Source organism: Prosopis cineraria, unplaced genomic scaffold (genome assembly GCF_029017545.1).
Source record: "Prosopis cineraria cultivar Desert tree isolate PC_DT_omini unplaced genomic scaffold, ASM2901754v1 PC651, whole genome shotgun sequence".
NCBI lineage: Eukaryota > Viridiplantae > Streptophyta > Magnoliopsida > Fabales > Fabaceae > Prosopis > Prosopis cineraria.
The window spans coordinates 13,519-35,380 of NW_026555976.1; the positions used below are offsets into that span (position 1 = coordinate 13,519).

Here is a 21,862-nt window from a genome sequence, read left to right on the forward strand (position 1 = left end):
AAATTGACAATTGAAGTTTTTAGCCGGGCTTGCATAAATACGCTTTTTTTTTAATAGGATTCATAATCCTCTAAAATGTTGAATAAAGTTTTCTTTGTATAGCATTTTTATTTATTTTATCATTTTTTTATAAACTAATAATTTTTTCCTTAAAAGAAAAAACTTCAACTTAATCCACCAATATCAAACTTAGAGGATTGAAAGACTAGGCTCGGTGAAATTAAAGTTAAATTGCCACACTTCTCTCCATTTTTAACTTATCTTGTCTCATCTCTAAACAGATACTCTTTCTATTCTCTTTATAAATTATTTTTACCACCTCATCAATATCAATCAATGTAAAAAAAGTATAAAAAATAAAAGTGTATAAAATTTTAAATATGTCCCTATATAATAAATTTAAAGAGTAATGTCATGTTACTTTTTTTCTCTCATGAACAATAATTTTAAAAATACTTTTTAAATATTACCTAAAAAGATATATTGTGACTTATAAATAGGATTAGAGAGAGTACAAATAAACTCTCATAGTTCTCATAGTCTGAAATTCTAAGCTGTGCACTTTGTACTTGCAATAATGCTTAAAATTTAAAGTGGTACAACTACACTATCTTATATAAAGGGAATCAAAGATGAAGAAGGAAAAATATTCCGTTTTTAATTTCTTATTAAGGCCTTGTTTGGATATTCATTGAGAATCAATTCTTGAGTTAAAATTATGATTTTGCAAAAATTTATCCAAACACTTTCATTTTACAAAACTTCATTTGGCTTAAAAAACTTCATTTTAGAGAAATTAAAATTTCCTCCATCTGACTCCTTTTCTGTGTATCATTTATTTGTATATTCAAAATAGTTTTTCAAAAAAAAATCATCCAAACATATTCAATTTATTAAAATTAATTTTTAAAAATTTATTCAAACATTATCACATATTCATGATCAATTTTTTTATAATATTTTTTCTAATTGAAATCCAAACACATACTAAAAAGGCAAGGGCTAACCTGAAAAGGTAGTTGCCGCAACTATTTTTCTGGCGACCCCTTTGATCCTCACAGAGGAATCTTTTAGGCAACGGTAAGTCGGCACCATACTTTCCTTGATCTTTCATCTAAAATAATGCATGTTAATTGGAGATTTAACAGCAATACCTTATGCATGTTCTAAAGCAAGTACAAGGAGGTCAAGATCCCCTTTTCTACAATATAGCTACAATTATATTGTTAAGAGAGCTCTAATTCAATTATGCTTGAATTCTGTTCGACCGGTTGTTGGGAGGTGAAAATCATCCATTTGGAGAACAAGTTAGGTATGATTACTTCACTGCCATAACCAGAACAATGTGTCTTGCGTTTACTTTCTCATAAGAGATCCGTTTTGCAATACCCAGCTGAGATATGGCCATGTTTATTGAACAAAATAACTCAAATTATTATTGCTAGCCTCACAGGCATTGTATAAGAAGGATGAAAGTACGATAAAGATTGCAATTGCACAAATTCGACGGAAGACAATAATACCCTTGTTGTCGACACAAGTGTTGTCATATCCATTTTGCCTTGCAATTGCACATATTCAACTTTGACTTGATGAACATTCCAAAGAACCCAAATTTCCCCCGCATACCTTGAGGCTTACGCAGGTATCCAATCTGTGAAACCAAAATTCCTAACCACTTTATCAGCTCTTTCACCGCTAATACAAGGTTCCAAGAGACAGAGCACGTCAATACTATATTTTCTAACAATGTCTTTGATTAGATTGGGAAAAGTGTGACCACCTGCCTCTCTACAATTCCAACTTGCAACTATCATGGAGAAAACAAAATAGAGAGCTAATGAGAGTACTGTCTCGAAGCTAGACTTGCATATCCTGCTTCTGCGAAGAGCTTTTCTCATTCTGGACAACTTGTGTCTCTGATCCAGTAATCTTCTGGGTTTCTATCGATGGTAGACTCTACCAAGATGGGTCCGGTGGTTCTGTGCATTTCCCATCATTGTACGGAACAATTGCCCTGTCATCTCTCTCCCGATAGAATTCCGTTCTGCAGTCGGTCTCTTTTTTCAGGTGCATACCCTGTGTGATTTTTCCCTTGACTCAAAGATGCTTGTCCCATTGCGATTTTCCTTGGCCCAAGTCCAATGTATTGCCTTACACCACACGGTGGGACCTTTGCTTTTGGCTTGAAATTTGTCTTGTTGGGCTATTTCCTTTTTGTTGAAATTCTTGGAGTCCTTTCCCCTTTTTGTGATTTGGTCCAGTCTGTAGCTGTCCCAAAGGTATTTTGTTTCCTTTCCATTATATTTTCCTTTCCCACTTCCTGTAGCTGGGGTCTTTTCATGTGACTTGCTCTGGTACCCACCTTTCGCATCCATTATGATAGGACTTCCCATAGACTCAAAATAGATTTGACACATCTTTTCTCTCTCCTCTTTTTTTTCCCTCTTGTTCACAGGTATAGAAGACTTCTCGTCCAAGCCACCCTGACCATCTTCATCAGCTAACGTGCTAAATCTAGATTGGGATATTTGACTTTCAACACATCTCGTACTAGCATGGCATCTCCCCTGTCTACCTTGGGTAGTGCGAGTTGGAGGTTGCCTTGATATATGATGGTGCGACTTGTCCAAGAACATCCTGGGGCTAAACTTCACCTGTCCCTTCGACATTATCATTGCCGGAATGGCGCACCTCCGTCTGGGATTTCTCCATTACAGCGGCTAGACTGTGCGTGCGTTCCTACCCGTTTCCCATGTTCTTGCCCATCTTTCATAATCCACGGGCATTCTTTCTGACGGTGGCCGAATCAGGCACAATTGAAACAGATGAGTCTCAATCCCTCACATTCTACATTAAAGACTGAACAAGCTGCAATTACCTTGGGAACTAACTTTTTCTGTAAATTAAGTTCCACACAAATGCGAGCATATCTCCCCCTTTCTGTTGTTGGATTGGTCGTGGCGATGTTCGACAAAGTGCACATATCAACTTTAATTGGTCTCCCTATTCTTTCACCCAGTCAACATATGAAATTGTTGCTGTAGCAATGCATAGGGATATTTGGAATCCTAACCCATATAGCAATTCAAACTAGAGGATTGTTGAAAGGATCAAAGTAGGGAGACCATCGTTGGACGAGAACACAATGTTACATCAATACCTATGGTCCCTCAAAAAAAACTCGTTTGTACTGAGCTTTCTTTTGCTCTAAATTAGTAAATCGGACAACATAATAGTTGTTGTAGAGATCAATGAGTTCAAAGTCTGGAACCCCATAAATCCTGCCCAGCCATTTTTGAGATCACTCATACGCAGACGTTTCCCTAGTACCGTCAAAACTAGAGCTTGGTTCCAGGGTCTACTCCAATCTTGCAATTCCTCCTCAGTCATTAGAATCATAGGATAGAGTTTCATGAGTTCTTTTATTTCCTTAGACGGTTTGGGTAGTTTCCATGGTATTTCGTCTCCTTGCGTCAGATCATCTACTTCCATAACCACATCACCATTTGCCACTCCATTAAAACCCTAAGCCATACTTTGTAAGGCAAAGTTGGTACCTTTTGCAAGCATCATGTTCTTTCATCTGTATCCATATCTTGAGTCTTTATGATCCCTTCCTCAGTTTCCATTGTCTTTGAAGTTTCACCAGTTCTGGCTTCCATTTCATTATGTAGCCTTTCATTGCTTTCCGGCAACATTGGATCCGAAAAGTCTGATCCAGTCGCCTTCACCTTCTTTGGCTTACTTGCTTCACCTTCAGGATCACCAGGAGGGCGATCCGGCGGTTGCTTCCGTTGGAAGCAAGGTTCCATGTGTACAAAACCTAGCAGCACGAAAACCAATAGAGAGAAAACGAGAACCCACCTAAGAGCCTTTTCCTTTTGAAGATAACCCGTTCGTTGAATTTCTGTTAACACCAAATTGATTCAATAACTTGAACGGACTTCTTGTGTCTGAACCAATAAAGCCGCGAAGGGCGTTAATTACCTCTGGGTTTTCGCGAGGAGATTTCTCAAGCCTCTTAAAATCTACAATGCACTCCGCTCTCCGCTACGGGTTGCTCACCGTCCAACTTGAGCGCTCCATGGGTGGATGAAGTGAGCGAAACCATGTCCACATGATTAACGTAGTCACCACTACCGGCGTTGATGAAGACTAATTGTCAGATCTAACTAAATCTAATTGAATCTACTTGTCAGATTTATAATTTAGGAAAAAAAACATCTTTATACTTTTGGGACTTTAACTATCAACGTTGTTTATTAGAAAATGCATAAAGGAAATGATCTTCACCTCTTTTTACAATACAAGCATTTGCAGTTTGTCACAACGTATTAACAGACTCAATCCTACGCATTGCATGGAAGATGACTAATTAAGATGGATAAAACATTTTAAATTAATGAATATGGATATATAGATGGGGATAGTTGGAGCCTGATGACACGTTCGTCAATATCTGACCACAAAAACATCTTCACGTACGTTCCACCTCTGTTTTCTATTCAAAAAAACAGAACCAAATAGAGAGTGAAAGCTCACCTACCTTTGACCCTTCCTTCACCACTCCTCCCCCAACACTGCCAATCTCGATGTTCAAACTCCCAACATCTTCGACAACCAGTACTACGTCGACCTCATGAACCGGCAAGGCCTCTTCTCCGACCAGAATCTGTTCACCGATCCTAGAACCAAGAACATCGTTGTTAGCTTCGCTGAGAACCAGAAATTGGCTTTTTGACAAGTTTGCCAATGCCATGATCAAGATGAGTCAGTTGAGCGTATTGACACGAAAGACGTAGTCTGTGTTGTCGAGGAGAGGAGAGAGAGTGAGGAGAGGGAATGAGGGGTGTATGATAGAGTTGGCTTGTGCGGTGTGAAAGGATATAATAAAAAATATTGAGTCCGTCGTTATATTTTATAATTGAAAAAGCCAACTCAAAAATAAAAAAAAAATAGCCCCACTAATAGAAAATTAGCACTAGAAGGAATCGAAATTTTTTCGTTTGAGGGACACAATTGACTAAGTTTAGGTGCTTAATAACTTTTTTTGGTAAAATTGAGGGATTAAAATAATCTTTAATCTCATATTATATCTATTACAAGTCAATTAAAATGTGAAAATTATTTTTTGAAATTTAGTTATTCAAGTAAATAAAATAATAACAATCATGTTAAAAACAAAGGAAAAACTAATTCACTGTTCTTATAGTTTTACCTAATTTTTAATCAGGTCCTTAAAGTTCTTTTTTTTTTTTAAGTAGATCCTTGTAGTCTTTTTCCCATTAGTTCCGTTTATCCCTCTCCTCCAAAATCGTTTATCAGGGCCAACGCATACTTCATGTATTTGTTCTTCAATACTTTTAAATGTTATTAATTGATAAGTTGCAATTCACTTTGACAAATACAATACATTCTACTATTTTGAATGCCATTTGATAAGTTGCAGTCTCTTTTCGTCCCTGTTGCTATCACTATTTTTCTTTTTTTCTTTTTCCCTTTCCTTCCATTGTCACTAATTTAATGAAATGCAAAATTATTCTGCACTTGTTGGTTTTTGAATCACTTATATTTGGCAATTAACAAGCTGATTAAAAAGCATTTCTTATTTTGTAAACTAAGAAATTTTACACTTTTCGTGGGAGGAGGAGGAAGGAAAAGTCCCTTTTACTTCGATTGTCCCAGGCAAGCCCTTCTATGGGTTTTAAAATTCGAAGAGTCGAACACCCTCAGCTTAATTACAATCTTTGAGCATTATTTTTCTCAAACAATAGCTAATTTCCTTATCTCATTAAGAAGCAAGAAATGATCCCGAATAAGTGAAACTATCAACTCAGAGCAATATAGATGTACTGAGATCATTTGCTTGAGTGCCCATAAAGTGTGTTCGAAGAATGAGAAGAATGCGAATTTGAAGAGTCAGAAGACAGTGTTTGGAGGAAGAACCTGATCCCTTGTCCATTTGATCACGAGTTCAAAGACAATGGAGGAGAGAAGACGATGAGCCGACCTTATCATGATCGACGGAATATACTTCTATCATCTCTTCTTCGATCGACGGAAGTAACGGAAAAAACTACAAGGAGATAGTAAAAAAGAAAAAAATTATTAAGGACCTAATTAAAAGCTAGGTAAAACTATAAGGGTTGGGGAATTAGTTTTCTCCACAACAAAATATACTTATTAGTGATCTTAAAAATATTAAATAAGATTCTTTAATGCTTATTCATAAAATCCATTGATAAATATGAAATATCAAAAAACAGAGCAAGTCTGAGTGATTAGGTCTTTCTTTTGTCACATGACAATAATTTTTATTCATCTTCTAACAATTTTATGTTTGAAATAATAAAATTTTTTTTTGCCAGAAAAAATAATAAATTATGTTTAACTCTTTATCCAATAATATTTGAAATATACGGCCAAAAAAGATAACATTTGAAATAATATTAAATAATTATTTTTAACCACATATTACTTTTACAAAAGAAGTCCCGGCTTGAATCTCCCTAAAAACCACTCCTCCCTCTCGCGAGAAATTTCATTTAGACCCTGTGTGATCCAGTACACTGTGTGGCATTTTAAAAAACACAAATCATAAATGTTTATCCACATTCATTTGAGAAAATAAATATTATTGATAAATTATAGTTGAAATAGATAACTGGAGGTGAACAAAAATTGAAATAGATAATGGGCAACAGAGATTAGTTCAGGTTTGAGAAAAAATTTCATTGAAAAAATAATTAAGTGTATATAAAATATCCACATGTATTGAGCCTTAAAGCAAGCATTCTAAATATATGTTTTTCTCTTTATGTAATTTAAAATTTATATTCTTTGGGATAATTATAATTCAATAAGAACTTTTTTTGGTTAAAAGTTTAGGCGAGTTGAACATGAAATAATCCATACAAATTTCATTACAACTAATGCTTTTTCACTAAATGCATTTTTGAAAAATTGACCTTTAATCAACAAGAAACCACAAGGCACGAAAATGATAAGTTATATTTATAAGTAAACAACGCCACAACCGAAGTACGCATAAACATCTTATTCATTAATTATTACAAGGTGGGTTATTCTTCTTCACAATCATCACAAGGAAAACTCAATTCTCCCAGCATTGTTCTAGTCTTGCATGCGAATGATGCACCTGATGGATTCCCCTTTGAGCATATAGTCAAAGGCTTTATTGATCTCTGAGAAAGGGACCGAATGAGTGATGAACTTCTCAAGTTCCAGCCCCTGTAATTTCATTGTTTCATCGTAAGATCCCACCCCATGAACAAACTAGAACACATAATTGAATCAACGTAGAAGCAAAATACAATAAAAAATCATTCCACAAGAAGGCTTACCCCTTTCATGTACTTCTCTACGACAGAAGGCAGATCAGAACGTGGCTTGTAGTTGCCATAGAAGGTACCCTTCAGAGTCCTCTCGTTCAAGAAATTCATCGGATGAGTTTTAAACGCGTCATCCTTGTTTGGCACTCCAACCAGTACCGCAACACCCCAACCCTGCACATAATAACCATTTCCATTGTTAGCTCTGCTATTGAAGGTAGCTCATCCAGTTATTAACATAACGTCTTTCTAGTTTCAAGCAAGCGAGTTTTGAATAAGTACATCGTGGACACATTCGAATGCTGAGATCATGGCCTGGATGCTCCCAGTGCATTCGACAGCGCGATCCACTCCCCCATTAGTCATTTCAGCTATCACCTGTTAAAAATTGAAGCCAGGCAACTTTGATATGATATCCAATTCTATTTATTCATCAAATCAATTAGTTTTTCTATGCGTGCACTAACCTCCTGAACGGGCTTGTCATGATCTTTCGGGTTCACAAATTCATTAACTCCAAACTTCTTGGCTGCCAATAACAATAGAAAGATATACCTTCCATCAATACCGATATGCAAATATTTAACAACTCAATTAGCCTCGTTGATTCCCTTTTGTGTACAATAAATTATACGAGTAGCACCTAGCTCAAAACGGCTAGAAACTAAATCAACCCCAATAATTCTTGATGCACCAGAAATCCTTGCCCCTTCAGCGGCCTAAATTTCACATTACAAAAGAAGATAAGGGGTTAAAGTAGCTGTTTACTTATGAATTGCTAAAAAAAAATGAACTTAACACAAAAAGAGGGGTAGAATGTAGAAACATACAGCAAGTCCGACAGCTCCAAGCCCAAAGACGGCAACAGAGGAACCAGGTTTTGGTTTTGCAACATTTACAGTAGCACCAAGACCTACAAGAATGAAGGATTCAATCAGGAAAAGGTATTACTACTTCATCCAGAGATTATATATATACATGGTGATGGAAGGGCAAGGATGCAAAACCTGTGCAGATCCCGCAACTGAGAATACAAACTTTGTCAAGTGGAGCAGCAGGGTCAATCTTAGCAACACAACCAGCATGCACAACGGTGTACTCGCTGAATGTGGAGGTTCCCACAAAATGATATATTGGCTGTCCGTTCTTGGAGAATCTGGATTTGCCGTCACTGATCATAACACCCCTGTCCGTGTTGATCCTGAGAAGGTCACACATGTTGCTTTCTTCCGACTTACAGTGCGGGCACTCCCCGCATTCCCCTGTGAATACTGGGAGAGCATGATCCCCTGGTTTCAGATGAGTCACTCCCTCCCCTATGCTCTCCACGATCCTGAATATAATATATCACCATGCATAGATGTATATTAGTTTTTAAGCTAAAGGGATTCATAACCAAGAGGCAATACAGACGAAGGAGAAGGAACATACCCCCCAGCTTCGTGACCTAATATACGAGGGAATACAGGAGTTTGACCCTGTCATAGGGGGTAAAGTAAATATAATAATAGAATAAGATTCAGATTCCATAAAGGATGAAGGTTCAGAATTAAAAAAAAAAACAGCAAAGCGATTAATTATTTTATATATATATATAAAGGTAAAGCGATTAATAACAGAACCTTCGCTTCCCAGAAGTAAACGTCAGTATGGCAGAGAGAGGTAAAGAGGATTTTCAGACGCACTTCTCCAGCCTGAGGAGGCACCACATCTATCTCTTCAATCACCAGTGGCTTCCCTGCTTCCCAAGCCACCGCAGCTACATTTCACAAAAATTCCACACAGCCCAATTAGTATGTACTTTTCACAACACAAAACATCAAAGGTGGATCAGTTCGAAAATACATCCCCTGAATTCCGATCTTCATATGATGATAGGATCCGGACCCAAAACAAAAGAGTCATATAATTTTCTCAAATCACTCTGACATCCCCGGAGGAAACAGAGAGAAGCACAGTATCATATAAAGAAAGCAACAGCAAAAATCGAAAAAATTAATGGACCCTAACAACTACATAAAGTAAGTGAAAGATCAATCGGAGGTTTCCGAAATTCACAAAACGGAAGAATCTCTGCGTGTATAAGGAAAATAGGGAAGGAAAATGAGTGGGGAACAGAGATGAAAGAAGGGAATGAAAAATCGAGTAGGAGCAGCAAGCAGGAAGAAAACGGAAGGAATTCTGCGAGTGAAGTCTGACCTTTGCACTTGATAATCTGACCCGCCGTGCTAGACATAGCTACTGATCACTGAGTATGAGGACGAGGACGACAGTGAAAATTGCTGAGTGCGGAAGGCAGCGGCCACCGAAAGCTATATATTGGGGGAAGGAAACTCGCCCACTTGTGTAAATAGTAGAAAGCAGAAAGCGAGGCGATAAGCCCGAATTAAGGAATTTAAAAAAAATTAGAGAAAGAAAATGAAAGAAGAATTTTAAGAGGGAGAGCAAAACCGCTTTTGTTTTGCGGTTTTAGCCGGGGAGGGGGGGATCAGACAGTGCCATCCGAATACTTTGATTGCTTAGTAAAGTCAAAATTAGCAAAACTGTTTCTGTAGCGGCGCCTTGGTTTCTGCGCCACTTGGCCTTCCCTGGTTTCAACTTTGCTTCCACTCTTTCCTCCCCTGTTCGATTCCAATTTCAACTCCCATGTATTGTTATCTTTTTTCTCATTAAAAGTTTAAAACTCAATTACGTATTTTAAATATATTTACATATATATATATATATATATATATATATACGGATTTCGCATGAGTTACCCTGTTTATACAAAACAGTACATAAATTTCGTTAATATATTGTGCTGTATTAGCATACGCCTCATGAGAGAAATAAAAATCAGCTAACGGCCAGCTACGAGATAAGCATTTAAAATAGAAGATACAAGCTTCACACCAAAAAATAAATAAATAAATGTATAGTAATAAAGAGCATATTTGGTCTTTTAATAGAAAGCATGTTTGGAAATAATTATAATTAATTATTAATTAATAATTAATAAATATTGTATACATTTCTGTAAGAGGAAGAATAAGAACCATAATAACAAATTTAGAAAGCAGTGAAGGTTTAACGTAATTGCATTGGTGATTAATTTTAAGAGGGCAATTGGCCAATTTTTCAATCTCACCCAATGCGACACGGACAAGCAAATCCACAAGCACCAAATTCGGAATTATATTTGATATTATTTTTTTTTGTTATATATACAAGGTTAAAATATAAAAACTCCTTCAAATTTTGAGATGATTGTCCAGAACTTCTCTTACCTTTAATATTTAAAATTAGTCTTCCCAGTGTTTAATTTTTAACTGCAGACTTCTTTACTATTATTTATTAGTAATCTTGTTAACAAAAGTTATCATATCATATTAAAAAAACACATATAACAACTTATGTTGTATCCGATGCAACCTAATGAGGATAGACACATACTACATGAGTTGTGACATTTTTTTTTAATATGGCATTACAATTTTTGTCAATGAGGTAACTAAAAAAAAAGTCTGTAGCAAAAAAATAAAAAGCTTTGAAGGTTAATTTTAAACTTTTAAAAGTAAAAGAATTATGTATAATTGCCTCAAAATTTATGATAATTTTATATATTTTAACCAATATATAAACAAACATTATGCGTGGATCTTCATCTCGCTATGTCACAGTGTTATGAATGTCCACCTTCCTATATCACTTTTAATTCATCTTCTCACATAGAACTAATGTCTTATATATAATATTGTTTGCATTTGGAAATTGAATCAACCAAACAATTAAAGTACCAGGCACACAAAAGATATTGAATCTTAAATAATTTGGATTTCAGGCTCCCTTACTTCAATTTATCCAAATGCAAAGATACAAGTTGAAGTCGAAAGAAATAAAGTCTAATTAAAATAGTGTGCGTGAGCACAAATTACAAAGGTGTAAATTGATAAGCTAGACTAAATTGGAAAATAAATTAAGGCTAAAAGCTAATGATTGATAAAATTCCTGAGAGTTTATAAGTATTTCTGTGTGATTTTTGTGATATCTCTTTCTTTGCTGTTGTTCTCATATTTATAGTGTGTGTAGGCTATCGTTAGCCATTTGTAACTACCAGCCTATTTCCTATAAATTTTCATAGGTGAAGGTCATGATCTTGCAAGATTCAAGGCTTATTGGAATCATGGTCTTGTGTAATTCAAACAATCCAATTGGTAGTTTCAAGTTTTAAGAGATTCAAAGACTCGTGCTGTCTTGGTCAGGACCAGACTTGTCACTATCAAATCTCTTGTTGGGCCTAATGTTTTGTTCACGCGATCTAGTTCTTACTATAGCTGTTTTAACCTTTTGAATAGGTGTCATTTTGATTTTAGCCCAAACAAATATATTACTCCCTCTGGTCCTATTTGTATGACACCTTTTAAAAATAATTTTTGGTTTAAAATGTATAACACCATATAATAATTAAATTATTTTTTTATTTTATCCTTTCTTAATTAGTATGAAAGTAATTAATGTAGCTATATAATGATTTAAAGTCAAGAATAAAAATAAAAAGTTCATATCATTTTTTTACGATATTAAGAAAAAAATAATTTTTTGAGATGTGTGAAATGATTAAAAATATTCTACAATAAAAATGAGAAGAAATATTTCATAATCAATATTCTTGAGTCTTAAGCATTTGCCTACATACATGCCATTTCATTTGTAGTATAAAAATGAAGCACAATACATTGTTTTCACTTGTGCTGTCTATATTCTTCCAACTTATTATTCTCCTGTTCTCTAACTAAATTGTTTCTTTTATCAATTCACAACTATTTCACAACATTTTTATATTTTTAATAGTAGTTCTTTTATTTTAATATACACATAATTTAAATAAACATAGTCATCCTTTTGTTACTATGTAATAAAGTGAATTTAATTATTGTCTAAAAATAAAAGATATATTAGTTGTCTTTTTTAATTTAACAAATTGAAGTTTAGATATTTAGAATTTAAAATTATATTAATCAGAACATAAATCAAAGACATGTAAAATAAATAAAATAATTATGACATGTTGATTATGTAATGTCCTCCGACATTATCCACGCAATTATATAATCCATTAAGGCCAATTAATTAGCTAAGAAAGATACTACAAAAAAATATGATAAACCTTGATCAAACAAAGCTCCAAATAATAAATATAAAGACATTAGTTATGTAGGATAAAAAAATAGTTTAAGTTTGAGAACTTTTAATTAAGGCTTTTGAAATGCCTTAAAATCATATAAGATTGGCTTTAGGGAGTATTGAAATATACCAAGCCTTGAAACAAGCTTTCATAAGGTCGGGTCATTTTACACAAACACCACCATTTGTTGTGATTCATAGTATGGAGGACACTTGTCATAGCCAAAGGCACATTTTACCAAAGCTGACATTTCTAGAGCCGTGCACCGTGGCCAATGAATATTCTATCACAATGCAAAAGGCATATCAACACATCTAATTATACCGCCTCTAGATTCAACTTTTGGTGCACCGAACTTTTTGCTTAGATCTTTAAATGAGGCGATCCAAACATCCTCGTAGAGATAATCAAATAATTTAGCTAATGGTATTGATCTCACCACCATCCAATACCAAATGAAGATTTTGGACACTTGAAATTATAACATATTCTTCCACGATTACACCATCAACCAAGTATCATTACCCAACTATTAAACCATTAGCCTTATGGCCATCTCATTCAAACACATACTACACCAATAAGCATGCATAAATCCAGTTGGAGGATTTAAAGATTCTTTATAACACTCACAACACTTGACATTTAAAAAAACATACTAGCATAACTTGACCCATGACCAAAAGTATGTGAGTGTCAATACCATTCATATACAAGTCAAGTAATAAATTACAATGCAAAAGACAAATAATTAAATGCATATGACCCCTAATGTTGGTAATACACTATTCAATTACAAAATATGAATAACTAGAGACATTACAATTAGTTAAATGTCTCTAGCTTCCCATGCTTTCCTTTTGCCCTAAGTCTGAGCGTCATCTAGAAAATATTAAATTATGATTATAAGCATACAAAACAAGGATTTACATTTTAAATTTCATAGCTTGTTCAACATGTACCTCAGTTAGACATCCTTAATCACATGGTTACCAACTTTGCTAGTTGGGGTTTAAGAGAAGCCCTTATTACTACCTTCGCTAAGTAGTATTTAAGGAATAATAATCAAGAACCAAACATCAATGCCTTGCAATGCTAGTTAAATATTTTTTTAAACTTAATTGGTGATATTAATTATAAACAACCATATTTTTTTTTAACTTTCATTAACTTATTTAGCCTCTATTAAAGTTAACTAACACTATTTAACCTTTTCATTAGCTTAATCTAGGTAAATTTGCATAAGGTTTGACTTTAAACCCATCATCAACACTTATAACCATTGTCATTAGTTTAAACCAATGACTGGAAGCATAAAACAACCTCCTTGACTCTATTGAAGTCATTAGGATGAGCAACACTTAACTATAAATTTAGACTTAGCCCCCTCACCCAAGGAACTATTGGAAAAAATGTATGAAGGAGGTGTAGGAAGGGATGAGGAAGCTTTATTTAATAGCTCCAAATAAGCTCTCCTTGGCCAAAAATGCAGGCTCTATTAGAGCTCCATCACTTCTCTTTTGAAAGCCCTCTCATTCTATCTAAAAAAATACATACTTAAGATTTAAAATTTATCATGTCAGATGACACTAATAAATAATCTAAATTAAATTTAAGCCCATTAAATATGGTTCAAAGTGGCCCATTAGCTTCCTAAGGTCAAATTTAAACTCACAGAGTCCATTGGACCCAATAATCATTCAAATAATTCAATTTAAGCCTTAATTAATTAACTTAACTCTTAATTAATTTTTAATTAAGCCTATTTTAAATTTTGGGACGTTACAAATTGTATTTTTTTAATCAGCATCTTTAATATACTTTGAAAGATGGATTAATTATCATAAAAAATAGATTTTTTTAGCCAAATCATAAAATATATATATATATATATATATTAAAAACAAGAAAGACTTTATGTTAAAAGAAGTCATAGGAGAACGTCAAGTCGGACTGAAAAAAATTATAGTGCCAGTCAAGCATAATCAGCCCATATATTGCAAAATATTTAATTAATCATAAACGATGTACTTTTATAAATTTAAAGCGATGTAACGGGTTTGGAGGAGAAGGGAGAGTCTGGCCAAAAAACAAACAAACAAACAAACAAACAAGAGCAATAATTATCAAGAGGGTGTTGTGACGTCTTTTCCTCTATGAATTTCCAGCCGTTGAAAAGCTTCACTGTTTCTTCGTCCTTTTAACATGGACGTTAAAATCTCGATTAATAAGTATTGCCATTTTGCCGGATTCCTTGGTGATCTACAGCCAAGCATGCTTTCCATTGATCTTGACCTCCTCCTTTTGCTGCCATGCCCAATTTTGGCCTGATTTTAGTCGTGTGCTTTTACCTTTGTAATCGAATTCTTCCCTTTAATATTTGTCACCTTCTCACACTATTACTTGCTGTAAGATATTTTAATTTTAACCGAATCAAGCTCTTAACATAAGTTAGCTAATTATTTTTAAAATTATATTCTTTCCATGTTTCGTGGGGCGGCAGCGTAGAATCTCACATGAAATTTTTTTTTACAATAACATAAAAAGTTGCTGCCTAGCGTCCAGTTTTAACAATGACAATTAAAAATTATTGCTAAAAAGTAACTTTGGCGATGACATTCTATCATAACCAAAAATCATTATCAAAAGTCGACCTATGTTTTCACCAAAATTATTTCTATGAAAAAATTTTAAAAATAAAAAATAATTTATATAATTACTTTTAGCAACAATATTTATTGTCACTAAAATTACTTTCTTAAAAAAATAAAATTATTCAAAATATTTGTGAAATTATATTTCTTATTTTATATATAGAATGTGAAATTAATGATATATATGATCAAGAAATAAAATAAATAATGATGAGAATGTATTAAGTTTAATTATTGATTTTTTTAATTTTATATTATATGTAATATTTTTTAATAATAATTTTATTATACAAAACCTTTAGTGATGACTTTTAAATTTTTGATGGCAGCATCATCTTTTTTGCAATATTAATTAATACGACAGTGAATATTAAATATATACATATATATATATATATTATAAAATATGAAATTTACCAAAACTGCTGGATCATGGGATGACATAAAATTAATCTAAGATAACTAACATTATTTATGAATAGTGCAATTTTTTACAAAAGTAATTGATAGGGGACGCGGAAGCAGAATCGTGCTAATTTAGGAATAGAACCCTGACATAACAAAAATACAAGAACAAAAAGAAAGAGACAAAATTTATGATGAAAATAAAGAAAGATATAAAATAAACAATGGGATAATTATCAAGGAGAAGATCATCTAGAGCACCTACCTCTAGGAACCTCAACCTTCGAAGACACCATAAGAGTTGATCACACTCTTGATCACGTCTATTTCTCACACAGGGTGCCACCACAAAGCACTAAGGTTCACAAGAGTTATAAACTCTAAAATGAATAATTTCATTCAACTTATGTTCTTCTTTATAAGAGGGAGTATGCCTAATTTATATAGGCTCATAGAGAAGAATATTTCCTAAAATTAAAACCCTAATTTCCTAATACTAAAAGGAAAAATAATGATAAATTATTCAGCCACATAATTTAGGAGATGTGATCCTAAAATTATGGGATTACAAAATTTAAAAATTAATACTATAATTAATTCTAACCTTTGACTAGACTCAAAATAGGAAATCAAATCAACGGACCATTAAAATAGAAAATAATTTAGGAGACAATCAAGGGATTATAAAGGATTTTATCACGCCACCCTTGACTTCTTCATTAGGGTTTCATGCCTCCTTGCTTGCAAGAGGCTCAACTTGTAGTCTTCCTTGCATTGGCCTAAGGTTTGCATATCTTGGACTTAACTCTTCATGAATTTAAATTTTAAGTACATTATACACATATAGATGCTCTCTTTTGGACTTGAGAGGAGTGCCCAAATGCTCTCCAAGCTCTTGAACTTCTTGCACAAGACTGAACAAGGCTTGCTTCATGGCTTTAGTTCAGGCTCTTATCATTGGACCTTCAATATGCTGTAATGGGTCTTTAGGTATGTTGGATTAGAAGTATTGGGCTCCTTGCTCCTTGCCTTAGGCTACTTCCATGTTACCATGCTCATGATTATCATCCTCAAGCTTTGTTACCATTAATGCCATGTCATCTATGCCATGGGGTCTATCACTCCCTCCTAGTTGGAAAGGATTCGTCCTCAAATCTGCAGAATCATATAAAGATAGATCAGAAATATTAAATATGGCACTAACATTGCCATAAGAGTTAGGCAAATCAATCTTGTAAGCATTATCATTAATTTTTTCTAAAACTTGAAAAGGTCTATCTCCTCGAGCTTGAAGTTTGGACTGCTTTTAATTAAGAGATTTTTCTTTCCTTAAATGTAACCAAACCTAATATCTGGGCTCAAAGATCACACATCTCTTGCCTTTATTAGCTTGCTTGGCATATTGCTTATTCTTTCGCTCTATGTTTGCTTTAACCTTAGCATGTAAGTCCTACACAAACTCAGTTTTTTTCTTGCCATCAGTGTTAGCATGCTCAAAAAAAGGTAAAAGTAAAATATCAATAGGAGATAATGGATTAAAACCATAAAAAATTTCAAATGGAGAATAAAAAGTAGAAGAATGAACAGCCCTATTGTAAGCAAATTCAATATGAGGTAAACAATTCACCCAATTCTTCAAATTCTTCTAAATTATTACTCTTAGCAGTGTAGTCATAGTTTTATTAACTATCTCAGTTTGACCATCAGTTTGCGGATGGGCAATAGTGGAAAAAAGTAACTTAGTCCTTAATTTATGCCATAGGGTATGCCAGAAGTGACTAAGAAACTTTACATCCCTGTCACTCACAATAGTCTTAGGTAAACCATGTAAATGAACAATCTCTTTAAAGAACAAGTCGGCAGTGTTAACAGCATCATTAGTCTTAGCACAAGCAATAAAGTATGCCATCTTAGAGAACTTGTAAACAACAACAAATATGAAATCTTTGCCTACAAAAGATTTAGGCTATCCAATTACAAAATCCATAGAGATATGTTCCCAAGGGTGAGAGGGGATGGGTAAACGAGAGCAAAGTCCATGAGGTTGGACCTTAGATTTTGCTTGTGTCCATTTAATACATTTATCACAAATAGATATGACATCTTTCTGCATGTAAGGCTAAAAGAAATGATCAGACAAAATAGCCAAAGTTTTCTCTACACCAAAGTATCCCATCAAGCCACCACTATGTGCTTCCTTAGTAAGCAATTCAAGCATAGAATAAATAGGAATACATAATTTATTTTTCTTAAAAAGAAATCCATCAAATCTAAAGAAATCACTAGATCCATGATTTTCACAAGATTTTTAACTATTTTTAAAATCAAAATCAATTTTATAAAAATCTTTTAGAATCTCAAAGCCAAGTAATTGAGCATGCAAATAGGAAAGTAATGTATACCTTCAAGATAAGGCATCAGTAATGATATTTTCTTTACCTTGCTCATGCTTAATCACATAAGAAAATGTCTCAATAAATTCCATCCAGCGAGCATGTCTCTTTTTCAACTTACCTTGAGACTTGAGAAATTTTAAACTTTCATGATCAGAATGAATGATGAATTTCTTAGGCCACAAATAATATTGTCATGTTTCTAAGGCCTTCTTTAGAGCATAAAGCTCTTTTTCATAGGTGGAATAATTCAAAACTGTGCCATGAAGCTTTTCACTGAAGTAAGCTATGAGCTAAAAATCTTGCATTAAAATAGCACTTATACCAATACCAGAAGCATCACATTGAATTTCAAATGCTTTAGAGAAATTAGGCAAAATAAGTAAAAGGGCATTAGTCAATTTATCCTTTAAGGTTTGGAAAGCCCTTTCTTGTGTCTCACCTCATTTGAAGGTCACATTCTTCTTAACAAATTCATTAAGAGGGGCAGCAATGCTAAAGAAATCCCTAACAAACCTCCAATAGAAACTTGCTAAGCCATGGAAGCTTCTCACTTCACTTGCATTCTTAGGGATTAGCCATTCACAAATAGCCTTAACTTTCTCCTCATCCACACAAATTCCTTGTGATCCAACAACAAATCTCAAAAAGATAATAGAGTCCATGCAAAAAAAACACTTTTGAAAATTAGCATATAGCTTATATTCCCTCAAGGTGTCAAACACAATTTTAAGATGATTCATATGATTAGTCAAAGATTTACTATAAATCATATCATCAAGTAAACCACAACAAACTTGCCTATAAACTTTCTAAAAACATGATTCATCAATGCCATAAAAATACTAGGGGCATTAGTCAAACCAAAAGGCATAACTAACCATTCATATAATCCAAATTTAGTTTTAAAGGTAGTTTTCCATTCATCATCCTCTTTCATACGAATTTGATGATAACCACTTCTAAGATCAATTTTAGAGAAGATAGAAGCACCATGCAATTCATCAAGCATATTATCAAGTTTAGGGATAGGGTAACGATACTTTATGGTGATTTTGTTGATTGCTCTACAATCAACACACATCCTTAAAGATCCATATTTTTTTAGCACCAAGATAACAGGGATAACACAAGGGCTAATGCTCTCACGCACAAAGCCCTTCATCATCAATTCCTCTACTTGGCGTTGGATCTCCTTAGTTTTTTTAGGGTTAGCCCTATAAGCAGGCTTGTTTGGAATAGCAGCTCTAGGCAAAAAAATCTATTATATGCTCAATTCCTCTTAGGGGAGGAAGTCCATTAAGAATCTCATTAGGGAATAGATCTCCATAATCCTGTAACAAAAAGACAATACTAGAAGGCAAAGTAGGGTCAAGAATGTCGGTAGAAAAATAAATATTCTTGAGAATTATAATAAGAGCTTTCTCACTCATCAAAGCCTCTTGAATCTCACTTTTCCTACACAATAATATTTTCTTTTCACCATTTTTCTTCACTCCCACCATTCTATTTTTTTCTTTTATTACCTTCTCTCCACTCTTTTTCCTCTCTTTTGATTGATTTTCAAGTAAAGCAATACTCTCTTTCTTTTCTCTCTCACTCATACCACAATCAAGGAGATATCTTCTTTGCTTGTAATCTTGAGCAATCTTTAGTTAATCTTCATAGGCTTGGATGGGCCTAAAAGGATTTAATACAACAGTCTTGCCTTTAAAAGGTACCTTGTAACAATTTTTAAAACCATCATGAGTAGCCTTACTATCAAACTGCCAAGGCCTATCTAATAACAAGTGTCCAGCAAGCATAGGGGTTACATCACATAATACATCACAAGTATAAACTCCAACAGAGAAAATAATTAACACTTGCTTAGAAACCTTAATTTCAGCACAATCATTCAACCATTGCAATTTATAGGGCTTAGGGTGTAGAATTAAAGGTAGAGATAATTTAACTACAACTAAAGTGTTAGTTATGTTAATGCAACTACCACCATCAATTACCATGCTACACACTTTCTCTTTGATAAAGCATCTAGTGTGAAAAATATGCTCGTGTTGCTCATGTTCATCATCCTTCTTTGGTTGAATATTGAGAGCTCTTCTTGCCACCAAAATAGAGTCAACTACACCCATTGCATTCAAGCTTATGGTTTGATTCATGGGAGGTAGAATCATCATCAACGTTATTAGCATCATCTTCATCACTTTCATGCATACTATCATAGCCACCATCATCTCTCAAGATCATAACTCTTTTATTGCTACAATCTCTCACCATGTGGCCCACACCATGACATTTGAAACACTTAATAAGAGAAGTGTTAGATGAATAAGAAGAAGGTTTAGGGTTAAAAGTTTTACCCTCATACTTGGTCTTTATTTCTTCCCTGTCCTGTGATGTATCTTTGGCTTTGAAATCCTTCCATTTGAAAGTTGCCTTAGAGTCTTTCCAAGAGGATTTAGAACTTTTGTTCTTATTTCTTTGCTCTAACTTAATAGCCTTGTATATGAGCTCTTCCTTGTCCATAAAAGTGTACGAGTCAAGCTTATCTCTCAACTCTGGCCTTAAGCCATCCATAATTTTTGACATTGCTTCACGTTTATTTTTTTGAATATTTGCACAAAACTTCAAGATATTTAACTCGTGCACGTACTCCTCTACTGTCATAGATCCTTGAGAAAACATCCTTAATTTTTTATTCAGTTATGTGTAGTAGTAGCTAGGAATATAAGCCTTTCTCAACTACCTTTTAAGCTTCTCCCACATTTTAATAGGTTTTTTCCCAAGTTGGCTTCTTTTTTACTGTAAATCTTGCCACCAATAAACAGCATAGTCAGTAAAATTTAAAGAAGCATTTTTTACCTTCCTTGACTCAGACAAATTAAGAGTTATAAAGATTTGGTCTATCTTCATTTCCCAATCAAGGTATTTTTCTGGATATTTGCTACCCTTGAATGAAGGATGCTTTACTTTTTAGTCCGATAAGTCAACATCACGCTTTGAGGATTTCTTTCCCTTAGGAGAAGGGGGCTCTTCATACTTTTCATCATCACTGGGGGTCTCACACTTCTTTCCTTTACAAGAGGAAGTCTCTGACTCATCTTTATCCTCTTTATGAAACCTATGATCAAGTTTCAAGCGAAACTGCTGTAACTATATTTTGATAAGTTCTAAAACAGAGTTCATATCAATACTAGGGGATTCATCCTTGTTACTCATGTTCACAGAAGAACTAGAAACCATATAAGATAAAAATAGATCCTCACACACACAAACTCACGTGTTTACTCTCAAGATAAATAAAGTCACTTGTGTTTCACAAAAAAATTAATGGCTTTTTTTTAATGATGAAAAATACACTTACTTTTTACTACTCACTAAGCTTGTGGATAGAATCTAATGGTAAAACCAAACACAAATTAAGAAACTAAGAGACAACCAAGTGAGTATCTTCTAAATTAAGAAAACTAGAAAACAAGCACAAGATAAAAAGAGGATATATATATATATATATATATTTTGCAATTTTGAAATAAATAGGAAAGCAAAATTTTCAAATAAAATTAAGCTTGCAAAATAAAAAACCACACGTGACAACAAAAATTAAGAAAGAAAGAAATAAAAATTAAAGAGTCAAATACTTAAAGACAAAAATAGAAAACTAAATAAAATAGGAGAGTAGCACAAATAGAAAATAAGAGAGTAGAGAATTTGAAAAGTACTATCAAAAATTAAAAATAAGAAAGTGATCAACGTAGAATACTTTCTTATTATCCAAGTTGACTTTTCTCTTTAGGCAACCTCTTGGTAACTTGGAGTTTAAAAATAGCCTTTTTCTATAATCATAACTTACAGCAATATATTTTTTTTTGTAATTTTTTTTGA

At 33.7% G+C, this 21,862-nt stretch overlaps 2 protein-coding genes across 2 annotated transcripts; both read right to left on the reverse strand.

Moving 5' to 3' along the window:
• Positions 1-782: 782 nt before the first annotated feature.
• Positions 783-4,837, reverse strand: LOC129297910 (uncharacterized). Its single transcript, XM_054936256.1, has 3 exons — positions 4,550-4,837; positions 983-1,114; positions 783-824 (listed from the first exon to the last, which is right to left on the reverse strand). The coding sequence occupies exons 1-3, from the start codon at positions 4,760-4,762 to the stop codon at positions 783-785; spliced, it is 387 nt and encodes a 128-aa protein (XP_054792231.1). The 5' UTR covers positions 4,763-4,837.
• A 2,156-nt stretch (positions 4,838-6,993) lies between these two features.
• On the reverse strand, positions 6,994-9,719 carry LOC129297907 (alcohol dehydrogenase 1). Its single transcript, XM_054936250.1, has 10 exons — positions 9,555-9,719; positions 8,978-9,114; positions 8,787-8,833; positions 8,363-8,688; positions 8,186-8,268; positions 7,999-8,074; positions 7,823-7,884; positions 7,638-7,733; positions 7,368-7,529; positions 6,994-7,254 (listed from the first exon to the last, which is right to left on the reverse strand). Exons 1-10 carry the CDS (start codon positions 9,589-9,591, stop codon positions 7,138-7,140), a joined length of 1,143 nt encoding a protein of 380 aa, XP_054792225.1. The 5' UTR covers positions 9,592-9,719; the 3' UTR covers positions 6,994-7,137.
• Positions 9,720-21,862: the final 12,143 nt, after the last annotated feature.